The sequence below is a fragment of the Miscanthus floridulus genome, chromosome 17 (genome assembly GCF_019320115.1).
Source record: "Miscanthus floridulus cultivar M001 chromosome 17, ASM1932011v1, whole genome shotgun sequence".
In the NCBI taxonomy this organism is placed as follows: Eukaryota; Viridiplantae; Streptophyta; class Magnoliopsida; order Poales; family Poaceae; genus Miscanthus; species Miscanthus floridulus.
This window is the reverse complement of record NC_089596.1, coordinates 15,806,485-15,820,314: the sequence shown is the minus strand read 5'-3', so window position 1 is coordinate 15,820,314 and position 13,830 is coordinate 15,806,485. Positions and strand designations below refer to the sequence as shown.

Below are 13,830 nucleotides of genomic sequence, written 5' to 3'. Positions count from 1 at the left end.
TCAGGGGAAGGAGCGGAGGGAGCGGTGTTTTCCACTGGCACGCGTGACGAAGGTGGCGCAGACGTCCGGACACGCGTTTCTGTAGGAACGCTAGTATCTCCCATCGTATATCTGCGATGTATTTGTACCGAGAAAGCCATATTTTTTTATATAAAATCAGCAAAATAATAATTATATTAGTTATTAATAAATATAAACAACTGATTCTCCGTGCGATGGCAAGTTCGTTTGTGTAACTGGATCTTAAAAGGGTGGGCCTTGTGCAAGAAACTCGGAAGCAGGCCTCCATTATCCTATGTGCGCGCGCCTCATAAAGTAGGAAGACAAGCCCAAACTTGAAACATGACCGGCGGCCTTTGATGGCCACAGTGAGATCTTGGGCCGAGTGTAGCCCATAGACCATGGTAATCAAATCCTCCTTCGTCCTATCTTTTTATGGGGCTCCCAAGCTGAAATGTCAGTTTACTATTATCGTTTTTTTTTGGTACTATTATCGTTTTTTTTTGGTACTATTATCGTTGACTCATGGACACAAGAAGAAAAACAAACAAATAGTATACCGCAGTGTAGTACGTAGTGTAGTTCAGTACAGGAGTACGTCACGTTCATCACTGGCGAAATTTCTCAAAGAGCAAGAGGGCGGCGCCGGGGATCACCGGAGCTGAAGCTGAGTGAGCGCGGGGCGGCGCATCTTCCAGCTGGCGCCTGGCGGGGGTGACTGCATGCGTTGCGTTGGTTGGACGAACGTGGGCAAGAATAGCACAGAGCACGCACCCCCACCACCCCACCCCACCCCCCCACCACCACCACCGGCCCACCACACCGTGCGCGGCCACGTCATCGTTATCCACCTCCACGCGCCATCCCCGCGCGGTCGGCGCAGACCCCACGCCCTCGACCTCGCCGCCTCCCCTCCTCACCTGCCACCTTCCCCGCAGTTGCAACTGCAATTTCTCCTGCAACTGCCAAAGGAGCATCTATATATACACTGACCTCGTCCCTCGTCAACACAATGCAAACGGAGCATCAGCATCGCGACCTGTTTCGTCTCCTGCACTGACCTCACCTGCGTGCCAACAGCCAACGCCAGCAACACAAGGCACCGAGCAACCTCGTCGTCGTCGATGGAACCAGCGACGGACATGGACGAGAAGCCAGCGCCGTCGCCGTCGCCCATCCAGAGGAGCCTCTCCGCCGTCACCTACTGCTGCGGCGCGTGCGGGTACGACCTGCGCCTGCGGTCGTCGGACCGCAACACGGCGGGGATCGTGGGCGCGGCGTACGGGCGCGCGGCGCGGCGCGGGGTGGTGGCGTTCGACGCCATCGACGACGCGCGGTTCGGGCACGCCGACGAGTTCCGGTGCGTCGACCTGCGCGCGCGCCGCCTCTTCGTGCGCCGCACCCGCCTGCTCTGCCGCAAGTGCGGCGCCGGCCTCGGATTCGGCTACGACGACCGCGGCGACGGCGAAAGGCCCCCGCGCTACGACATCAAGATCCGCGCGCTCCAGCCCCTGGCGGCCGACGACGACGACGACGACCACGGCGACGCGGCCGCGCCGCCGTCGGGGGCATGAGCATAAAGGTTCCGATGCGCTGTGCCGATCTTTCTTCCATCCTCGTCGGTGTCTGTTTCCTTCACGCGTTTGCTGCTGTTTTTTTCCTCTGCAACAAGTCGCTGTCGCTCGCGGTCATTCGCGCCTGCAAAAGTCGCTCGCTTGCATCTCAAGAAATGTACAAATTGGAATGGTGTCATTTTCTTTGTGATTTTTTATTCAATTCATCAATCAAGAGAAAAATAATAACAAGGGGAATTCGTTTGGTGGCCGTGGTGGCTAAACCAAACCAGCCTGGCCCTGGCAGGCAAACAGCAAGCTCCCGTTCTTCCCAATATAAAAGGTCAAAAGCTTGTTGTGTCACTCCGGCTGAACTTGCTAAGCAATCGCAATTTTCAAATGTTGCAACTTGAGCCATGGAACAACGCGGCTGACTGACTCACTGATATGCATGCACCCGCCATCGGTTTATGTACCCGTTGACCAGCTGCGCCGACAAAACCGAAACTTCATTTCGAGCATCGGATTCTACTCCCTCCGTCAAAAAAAAAAAACAATTCAAATGATTAGAAGTTTAACCGATTTTATATAGAAAGTACTTACTAATATTTATCATGCTAAATAAATAGTATTAGATTCGTCCTAAAATATAATTTATAACATACTCCCTTCGTTCCAAATTATAAGTTGTTCCAACTTTGTTAGAGAGAAGGCATCTCAAGTTTGATCAAAATTATAAAGAGAGTTACAAAGATTTATGACATCAAATAAGCATACTATAAAAATTATGATTAACGAAGAATCTAATGATACTTATTTAGTATCGTAAATGTTATTGTTTATTATATAAATTTGGTTAAACTTAAAATGTTTTGACTCTCCAGAAAATTAGAATGACTTAAAATTTGGAATGGAGGGAGCACTTATTTTGAGTAATATATACTCCATTTGTCCCATAATACTTGACTTTCTATATTTCTATGCTTGTTCCACATTACTCTCCATTTTCATTTCTCAATTTTTCTTAATATATCTCTATCTCTCTTCATCTAGTTTTATATGCACTACTCCCTCCGTCCACAAAAGAATGCAATTATCACTTTTTGAGGAGTCAAACATTTTAAATTTTGACTAAATTTATATAAAAAAAAAGCACTAAGATTTATAATACAAAATAAGTATCATTACACTAATTATAGAATATATTTTCATAATAAATTTATCTAGAGACATAAGTGATAATACTATTTAATATAAACTTGGTTAAAGTTAAGTTAGTTTGACCGATGCGGATCCCATAATTGCATTCTTCTGTGGACGGACGGAGTACACCTTTTTTTCACTACTCAATACTCGTGCTCAGAGCTAAAACTTCATCTATTATGGGATATTGTTTGACTCGTGTAGAACGAAGATAGTATGCTGTAGTTAGATTGAACCAACAGCCAGTGACCTTGTGTCGAGTTGATTCGTGAGCTGGGACTGGGAGTAGGCTCAACTTTTTCGTCAAGTTCTCTCTTCTCGGGCTGTATATAGCTTCTACTCCTACAACTGATACCATGCATCTATGAAAAACGTTGGCCATCCAAGTAGAGTCTGAACTTTCCCTTGTGCACGTCTCAACAAGTTCAAGAATCACCCACCGGACCACAGCTAGCCATACCTCCCTGTCTCAACAAGTTCGAGAATCACCGGACCACAACTAGCCATACCTCTCCGTGACTATCATCAACACCAGCACTTTGGAACTCATAGCATTTTATTTAAAGACGGTACTACAATTGCACAGGACACAGGAGCACGAGGGTTTGCTACACCCTTTTATTCTCCCTTGTCTTTCTTTTAACGAAGTTTCTCCCTTCGTCTTTCAGCAAAGAGGACAGACCCACACCCGTCACCCACCCCATGATAAAACTCTGCCTAGGTCTATGCAGACCAGTGCCAAGTGGTTGAGCCAAGCATGCCATTGGGTTGCAGTTTGCAGTGGCAGTGTCGAAGTGGCACTCATCTCCACAGCTACCTCCCACCGCAACGGCCAATGCCACCGTCATCTTCTCCGCTATCAATATCATGCAGGAACTATGGCAAACGGAAGGGGTGGGGTGGGTATCGTCTGGGTGACAAAGCGGGGAGGAAGGATGCGAGCATGCTTCATTGTGAGCCACAGTGTGTTGTGCCTTTGTGGGCAGCGGCACTTTGATGGGGGCAAGTTATGGCTCACTGTGTGGATATGATCGAATGGGCCTGCCAAGTCCTTGCAGCTGCTCTGCTCACTAGTCCCGCCCAGACACACAGAACTTGACAGCACGACTCCATGCCTTGCATACTTGAGGCAGAACCTGCTGCCAAAGCAAAAGATTCTTGTCTTGAGGAATAATACAACCTGAGATCCACAGACGGTAGTAAATGCAATATGTGTTTGAGTTCAAGGATTTGATCTCAGAAATATTGGAGTATTAGATTAGACCTTGGAGCGACAGTGGTTGTGCTGTACCAGTTCCACGGGCAAAGTAAAAAGGTGGAGTCAACAACGGGTGCAATCTCAGTATGCAGCAAGCTGATAATTAGAATGAACAAAGTAAGCCTTTATTGTAGGCATCAGTGATCCTGACTGGCATAAGGATAGTTCATTGTCCATCTAATTACTATGCACAGAAAATAGTCATACGAGTGGTAGCTACAACTACAAGTGAATGGCAGGACTGAGGCGAAAGGCCAGTGAATGCCTCTTTTATTCATATATATAACGAAAAAGTATGTGTTTTTCAGACATGGATAGCATTAGTGACGAAAATAAATTTATGATAAATTTTAAAACTATCATCAAAGTATATACAATACAAGTATGCAGCAGCCAAAATGACTAATGGTGTAGAACTTGATATGCTCTAGAAGGTGTACGGCTACACTTACTTCTATTTACCTTTTGTGTGGACTATGCCTACCAAACGTTAGGTAATGACTAATGGGTACAGTCAGTTCACCTCAAGGTCCTAATGAAGGACCTGATTATTTATTGCTTATATGTGCTACAAATCACAAAGAACGAATCCACATTCCACAAAACTACAAATCAAAGAAAATGCTTATGGTACATGCCCTGCATTACCTCTTAACAGACATCAGTTTCATGGAAACTTTGCTCTGCTTGCTGCCAAGATTATTATCAAGATTATGCTGAAATGTCAACTTGTTGCAGTCATGTTCAATAGCAGACATAGTGGTCCTTCAACACCCAAAGCACCTTTTCATAACAATCTTTTCGCTTTCCCAGCATTTCTTGGCTCTCACATGTGATATATTCCATTCCATCTGAATTCTGAAAATCAACAGTAATGTCTTCAAACTATGAAGTAATATTTGCAACCAAAGCTTGATTAACTGACCAACCAGATATTTTCTATAATCTGTTTGATTCGTGATCTGAGAAGCAGAAAAGGAAAAGCAAAGGCCCTTCTAAATCGTACAGTCTACTTAGAGAAGCTTGTTCCCTCCACGTACATAACCAATATCAGACATGCATTCTCCATGCCTATCAGCAAACTTGTGGCATTCTGAAGTGTGATTCTTTCTATTTGTATCGAACTACATATGAAGATACGCCATAAAGCTGTCATGACCACTGAGGGTCAGTCTTGCAGGAATTCTACAGCTATTATGACTGTTTAAACGTATATGAGAAAATAAGATAAGTAATTACTACTATCCCAATTTGAAAATAGATGTTATTTTGGAAGCTAGTTTTGGTCTTTACATGTTTTCCAACCTCAAGATAACATTGTCAATATTGATTTCTTGTTGGCGGTAATGTCAGAGAAATAAGCGTGTGACTAATAAAATCCAATCATGATTAGAAAAACTAAAGCATTATATGTATATGGAACTAAAGCAATAATTAAATTGGGTCGGAGAGAGAGGACTGCTATCTGTGTCAAAATCTAACAAACTTGTCCTAACACCAGTGGTAGATCTGCTAGATGATTAATTTTATCAGTATAAACCAATTACGATTTCCATTCATTGTTAGCCACAATTACTACATGAGCCATCAAAACCATTGACCATTGGTTGATCCGTTCCATGCAACCACAGTTAAATATGTCTTGGTGCATGCTAGTGTCTAGGTTCATATTCTTATCTTTAGCCTAATTTCACTATGAAGTAATAGCGGTAATAGGGTGATTAAGTGTGTAATATTCTGCATTAATTAGGAAGCTACCACAGCCTAAAATGTAGCCAATGGCTGCCTATATATATATATAGGAGAGAATCAGAAAAGGCTCAGTCATTCCAGCCACCACACCCACTGTGTTCATTGGTGTTCTTGTGTGTGTGAGTTTGTGGCGATCTGTTCAGGGGTATTTGCCTATCAAAACACATAAAACTACGAAGTTGTCATTCAAGAAAAAACTATGAAGTTGTACCTGTTATATGTAAGATTTATTATTATAGGTAACATTTACAGATCTGACGTCAGAGCAAAACAACAAAACAATTTAGTCCCAAGCAAAGTTGGGGTAGAGTTGAGACTCAACAAAAACCACAGCAAAGTTTTGGCAAAAGCACAGCAAAAATATACTCATATAGTAGTGCCAATGCTTATATACAATGACACACCTTTCTCAGTTCTTCAATGCAGAAGAACTACAAAATTTCAATCAGCAAAGAAGTTTTGGATCAGATTAAGCAGATAACAAGAAATGTCCGTGTACGATGGAAGACAGAATCAGAAAGTTGATAAAATGCAAATTTACCAAATAAATCATATCACAGTCTGAAGCCATAGTTAACCCAAAATACTCTGAAGCCATATGTTCCTACTATTTATTTCCAGGCATACTTTTCTAAATCATTTTTTAGCATCCTGGGGCTTAAAGGCTTTGTTGTTGTTGTTGTTGTTGTTGTTGTTGGGATATACCTAGAGATATATGTTTGAATAGGAGTACTTGGAAAGCAGCTATTGAAGTGCCTGGACCGTGACTTGGAGCTCTTGGTGGGTTTCAACTCTAGCCTACCCCAACTTGCTTGGGACTGAAAGGCTATGTTATTGTTGTTGTTGTTGAGCGGTGATCTCCATTAAGCTTTAACATCAACTGAAAAGAACTTCCACACCGATCAATCACTTTCTGGGGAGCATATACAATTTTCTTGATTTGTTTTGAGCTTGTAAAAAAGATCACCAGTCTAATGTATTTCAAGAATTTAAATTGGAAGCTTCCTTTCTTACTGGACCATTAGTGATTAAGCTCCAGTTCACTGTTCTAGTACTTCACTGTTTATCATCACGCTATAGGCTTAAGCAAAAATACGTAAACTGACAGGTTGGACCCACAAGAGTAACAAAAGTTAAGTAACAGTGTAAGGTTAGAAAGCATATGAGTAGGTGAGCTAAAACCAACCATACATTGACCTAAATTGGACATGATTCACTACTATTGACAAGCAGGCATCTATTTAGTCCCAAACTGTGAGAAATAGGAAAAAAAACTTCCAGCTTATACAAAACTGGATGGCATTCAATTACATATAACTATATAGATGATTGTTTGGCACGAAGTAAGAGAAAGAAATTGTGTTTCTCGTTCAAGATTATTGTTAAGACTATTCACAAAATTTTGGTGAGGAAATATCAGTATGATAACCTTTATGGAGCGAGTCAGCGAGGCCACTAGAAACTAGAAAGTGCGAAAAATGAATGTCTGAATGAAGTGAACATTGATAGTTACTCCTACACGGTGGAGGCTCCTTCCTGATAATTTGTATAGTACCAGAAGAAATGCTCACTGTGCTTGAAGAAGCATGTGGTATATTTGGAGAAGGTAATTTACCTGAACGGTGAAGAATAGATGCCCGCTGCTACTCCTGCCAAGGTCTTAAATGATTTGGGACAACCGCGGCGCGCGGCATTTAGCACTCCAAGGAATCCATCATACAATATATGCCCCATATTCATCATTTATGATGCCTGCGAAAACAAAGTGCCAGTTTAAAATATCTAGGGGGAAATCCTGAAGGAGTGATGGGGGAAAAATATTTGTCGTTTCCAGAGTATTTTTTATTTATTTATTATTTACCATCCACAGAAGAAAATGAGAAAGGAACAATAGCTGAAAGCAACTCCCGATGTTGACTGATTTACCCCTACTATGGAATTTCCAAGTAGTACTGCCCAAACAACTAATTTGGACTTGCCCTGTTGCTAAAGTAGAACGTCTCATGTGAGCAGAGCAAAGGCCGTAGCGTAAAGCGTTCTCCAGAATCTCCACTAGCAGTAAAAAAATCGTGGGATTTGACCCAAAAACAGACGTGCAACCTTGGTTGATAGACCTGCAATTTGTTTAACCAACTCAATTATCAAATGCGCGGGCTTACACTAAAGTCTAATCGGAACACCAGCATCATACATACTCTATCCAAATCGAATGAATGATGATGAATCGAGAAACAGAGTGTCACCGGTCGGATCCTCGGAGGCGGAGGATTTGCAAGCTCCATCCAATGATTCCAATCCAAGAGTTCCGGCCAACAGAGGGATCACGGCGGCGTTGGAAACGGCAGGAGAAGAGAGGATGGAGCCCGAGCACGAGCCAACAGGCTAACCGACGACCAGCCGGGCAAAAACTAGCAGCTAGCCAGCAGCGCGCGCATCGGACCTGAGAACTGGATCTAGCACGCGGATGGTGGGACGCCAGATCCGCCGCGATTGCAGGGCAAGGAGCCCGGGCGAAGCGAGAGTAATGGCCGAATTGGAAGGAGGCGGGATGCCGCACCGCACTGACCTTGGCGCGGGCGGGATCGTGGCTTGAAGCGCGCGGCGGTAACGGACAGGACAGGAGCGGGGGCACCATCTCCGGCTCCTGCTCCAGCTCCCATTCCTCCGCCTCCTGCTCGGCGTCATCGTCCTCGCGGTCGGGAATTTTTCTGGGCCTGCGTTTGATACTGCGAGGAGCGGGGAGCGAGCGACGGACGCCGTGACGGCCTCACGGCCACGTCGCGGGACACCGGACACGGGACACGCACCGGTAGGCGAATACTCCCTCTCTCCTAAATTATTGTCGCCTTTGACTTTTGCGCTGATTTGATTTATAAAAATTATATATACAACATTTATATCTATAAATAAATTTATTAAAAATTTAAATTTAAATATCTTTCTAATAATACTAATTCTATACTATAAATATTAATATTTTTAATATATATTTTATTAAAGTTATTTCTTACAAAACGAAAAACCACAAGTATTCTCAAAAGAAAGTGAAAACAACGGCAAGCGCATTGACTGTTTGTGCACGGACGAGGGACCACAGGCCAACCACGGCATATGTGCAGGTGCAGCAGGCGTGCAGCGAGCCAGCGACACAGTGAACAGCCCCCCGCCTGGCCGCCTTGGTCAGCAAGAATATATGGTCAACCATTTTACTCTTCTCTGGAAGAAAAACAGCGAATCTTGCGTTAAAAAAAAAGCGAATTCAAGTCGGAAAAAAAGCGAATTCACCATCACCCTCTATCAGACAAGTGTACTCCTAAAAAAAGTTAAAAAAGCTAAATTTAATCAAATATATAAAAAAAATATGAATATGTACTAAGTATTATTAGATTGTTATGGACTATATTTTCATAATAAATTTATTTAGAGATATAAATATTAATATTATTTTTATTGTGTCCTAGTGAGCCTGATTTCTTCATTAGATTACGGTTACTTAGCCTCAAATCACTATTAATCTTTAACTCTAACCCTAAATATTCATTATTTAGCCTCTCTTTGTCCCCGCATCTGTCACTGTTTATGACAGAGGGAGTACAAAATAATATTCATGATATTCATTTATGGAACGCCTTTGTTTGGTCATCCATGCTAATCAAAGTTGAACTTTAATGACTGTAAATGTTAGAAAAAAAAGTGAAACACTCTTTTACAATACAAATCATGTCCAACAGAACCAAAGATAAGTCCGTTAGTGAGCATAATACTAGGCTAAAATAATGTATCGGGCGTAAATAAAGGAACTAAAGCTCTGTTTGGATGCAAAGTTTTCCTGTGCTATTGAGAAATACTATGGGTTTTAAACAGGACCGTGCATGGGGCGTGCTAGTCGTGCGACGGTACAGGCCCCCAAATTTGTACGGGCCTCAAAATTATAGCTAATCAATAATTGGGCCTCCAAATTATAGCTAATTAGTAATTGTTTTTAGCTAGAGCTCACCTAACCAATTTTAGAAGCGAGATCACACAAACCTATGCCGCTAGTACTTCAAGCAACAAGGGAGCTCCTACACATACTAGTAAGCAACAGCATAAAGCTACCTAAGCTCACTAGCAAAGCTCAATAACAAGAAAACCAATGCCAAATTAGAGAGCACAAATACTTAGCTACACAAACTAAGCAATGTGACTAATAAGGTTACACAAACCAAATTAGCCACGCAAGGGAGCTACTTCTATGCTATACAAGCAAGAAGATAACTAGTGAGCTACATAAACTAACTAATTACAAAAGCAACTACACAAGCACAATGTATATGAAAGTAATCACAAGCTTGTGTAAAGGGATTGCAAATTAACGGGAAGAACAAGGTTAACATGGTGATTTTCTCCCGAGGTTCACGTGCTTGCCAACACGCTATGTCCCCGTTGTGTTGACCGCTCACTTGGTGGTTCGGTGGCTAATTAGCATCACCCACCAAGCCCGCACGTCGAGCACCGCAAGAACCTACCCTAAAAGTGAGGGTAGCTCAATGACATGCTTTACTAGAGTTGCTCTTCATGGCTCCCGTGGGGCGAGCACAATGCCCCTCACAAAGCTTTTCTCCGGAGCACCGCACAAGCTTCTTGCGGGTTTCGACGGAGACCACCACCAAGCTGTCTAGAAGGTGGCAACCTCTAAGAGTAACAAGCACCACTGACTTGCAACTCGATCACCTAATGCCACTTGATGCAACCTCATGATGCAATCGCACTAGAATCGCTCTCTCACACAATCGAATGATCACTATCAAGCATATGTGAGATGGAGGGCTCCCAAGCACTCTCAAACATGGACACAAAGCCCCCCCCCCCGAGGTGCTCAGCATAAGCCATGGCTGAAACCACCTTCTATTTATAGCCCCACGGGCTAAACTAGCCATTACTCCTTCACTGGGCAAATTTCGGGACGACCGGACGCGCAGATCGCGTGTGCACCGGACGCACCGATCATGTATACCGGAAGTATCCTAGTGAGGTGATTGAGATTTGAGAATCCAATATTAAGGCCTCATTAGTGTTAGGAGAGTAGCAAGTGTGTATCCACCCTTCTCATTAGGCTTGTTGTGGTCAAGTGAGAGTTCGTGCTTGTTACTCTTGGTGATCGCCATCACCTAGACGGCTTGGTGGTGATTGGGAGTTTGGTGATTATCCGTTGGAGCTTGTGGATGACCCAACTCAAGTTGTGAGCGGTTGTGGATGATTCACCGTGATAGAGTGTCGAAGAATCAACCCGTAGAGAGCACTTCATCTTTGCACGGATCAAGGGGAAGCTACACCCTTGCGCAGGTGCTCCAATAAGGACTAGTGGGGAGTGGCGACTCTCCGATACCGCAAAACATCACCGCGTGCCTTCTCCTCTCTTTACTTTAAGCATTTATATTTGAGTAATTTAATTCATGTCTTTACATTCCTAGAATTGCCATGCTAGAGTAGGATTAGAACTTAGGTTGCAAAACTTTTATGCGGTAGAACATTAGAAATACATTCTAGGCACAAGAGGTGAAGTGGGCTAAGTGTACAGTTTAATTATTGCAAAGAATTTTAGAATTAGCCCAATTCACCCCCCTCTCTTGGGCATCTTGATCCTTTTATGATCATTAATGTGAGAATACCACTTGAAATATCATGAATAGCTCTCTTTTGGGTGTAGCTTGCTTTTCTTAATCAACTCTTTTGATTACTTCAACTAAGTATCTTAAATGTTTCTTGGATCAGCACTTCTATGTTAGCCTTCTAAGTATCATATTTGGTTTACCTACACATAGGCGACAAGCCCCTACACTAGGGAGAAGTGATCTCTCTCTAAGAACCATTCTTGACACTCACTTGAAATGACTTGATTAATTGATCCAAGTGATGGACTTAACTTGATGAGTAACATTGATTCCTTCTTTAAGTCCGTTACTTTCTATTTGTTCAAGTTCTTTTTTTCCTACCAAATGATTTCCAATAATCTCTAGAGGTTAAACTTCATCTTCATCTTTAGTTTGATCTTGATCTCCATCTTGAGTACCAAATGTGTGCAAAGTGCATTTCCATAATAAAATGGCATTGTACTCTTTTCTTGTCATGCTTCTAGATCATCTCAAAACCAAACTTAGGTGCCTCAATTACTTATAAACATGTTTCCAATTTGAGGACATTTCAATCAAAGTGACTCTGGATCAATCCAACATTTATCACTTTTCTGGCAGATTTTGTACTCTTCAAAGAAAAATGCATATCTCCCTAAGTACAAATACAAATACCATGAAATTTTGTGGAGGTCTGCATAACTAAGTGATCTAGCATCTACAAAAATTTGAGTTTCATTTGACTTCTAGATTGTTACCAGATTTCAATTCTTCCACCACTGTTACATGCTGAAAACTGCTGCACTATAGCTGACAAGATCCACTCCAAAACCAAAGCATCTATTATCAAATTCTCATGAAATTTGTACATAATATTATACCATAAGTCTAGAGCATGTGCACCAATTTTTATGCCAATCCAATAAGTTTTTATCACTCAAACATGGCTAAGATCACAGCTAGCTCAGATTTTGCAATATAGGACAAATTTCAATCACTTGAGCTATACTTCATCAAATATGAATCAAACTTTAAACTGACTTGTTTGAATACTTTCACAAGACATAAATCCATTCAATCCACTTACTAAATGTCATCTTATGATCCTATCCAACACAAATTAATCTAAACTTGACTACTAATCAATTTATCCATTCAAACATCTTATAGCAAGCAACTTTGCATGTTTGTCTTATTCAATCAACTCATATGCACCCAAATGAAATAATCAACAAGAGATATACCTTGGTTAGCTCATGATCATCCAACTAGCAAGCTTCAACTCAAATATTTTTGCAAGCCATCAAATAATCCAATAAATCACCAACAACTTGAATATGACACTTGTATGATGATAGGACATTTGGACTTCACTCAATTATCATGGCATTGGGTTTGGATGTGCACTAGGCTTCATATCTTGATTCAACATATGATGATCAATATGAAATCAATTGAATCAAGTCTCCAATGTCGATGGTATCTACAATCAATCATCCACTTTTTGATGGTACCCAAACAATTTTAGGTCCTCTCAAGTTAGGAGCAACATACTTAGGTAAAGCCTTAGTATGAGTAGCGGGATGTTTTGCAATAGCAACTATAGAGGTACTATTACCATCCTTTGTAAGCACATTATTATCAACATTTGAAATAGGCTTAGAATTATTATCTAGGGGATATGAATGTGCCATATGTCCTCTTTCCCGACATGAGTAGCAAACTCTCTTTGATTGAGCCTTTTCTTCCTTGCTCATGTGTTGCATCTCATTACCTTGCCTCTTATGGATTGTTTGAGCCTTCTTCTCAAGCTTGGTAGGACACTTAGGCAAAGTGTTCCATATTTCCACACTTGAAGCACTTGATGTGAGCATAATCTTTCTTCTCATCTTTATTCTTGCTCATCATCTTGGCATCTTGAGTTTGAGTTGGATGCCTTCCCTTTCCACCTCTTCTTGTTTTCTTTTTCTTTGTCATCAAGTCACCACCATCTTCATGATAGATCATGACTTGCTCTTGAGGTGTCTTCTCTTGCTCAACTTGTGGCTTAGGTTGAGGCTTCACTTGTTGCTTCACCAATTGCTTGGTTGGGCACATAGAGGTGAGATGACCCCATGTACAGCACTTGAAGCACTTAACATGCCTTAGCCTCTCTTCTTCTTTCTTCAACTTGAGCTTTTCTTCATTGGGGCAACTATTTGCAAGATGTCCCACTTCATGGCACTTGAAGCACATGAAATGAGAGAGCTTCTCTTGTTCTTGCTTCTTCATCTCTCTTTCATATCTTCTCTTGCCCCATCTCTTCTCCTTGATCTTGCTCTTGTTGAAGCCAATACCACCCATGTCATTGTGGCTTCTTGATGATTGACTTTGCTAGTCTTGAAGCCGATGCCACTCTTGTCACCAAAGTTTTTTTGAGTCTTCAACATATGCTCAAAGGTGACTTGAGAGT

General features: G+C 42.1%; 1 protein-coding gene and 1 pseudogene across 1 annotated transcript; one reads left to right on the top strand and one right to left on the bottom strand.

The window, feature by feature from the left end:
• Positions 1-1,000: 1,000 nt before the first annotated feature.
• On the top strand, positions 1,001-1,752 carry LOC136517522 (uncharacterized protein At4g08330, chloroplastic-like). Its single transcript, XM_066511112.1, has one exon. The coding sequence runs from the start codon at positions 1,125-1,127 to the stop codon at positions 1,572-1,574; it is 450 nt and encodes a 149-aa protein (XP_066367209.1). The 5' UTR covers positions 1,001-1,124; the 3' UTR covers positions 1,575-1,752.
• Positions 1,753-2,087: 335 nt separating this feature from the next.
• On the bottom strand, positions 2,088-8,557 carry LOC136517523 (uncharacterized; annotated as a pseudogene).
• Positions 8,558-13,830: the final 5,273 nt, after the last annotated feature.

What these genes read in the sequence shown, in the direction of transcription:
- LOC136517522 (XM_066511112.1), top strand. Translation starts at nt 1,125, where the DNA reads ATGGAACCAGCGACGGACATGGACGAGAAGCCAGCGCCGTCGCCGTCG.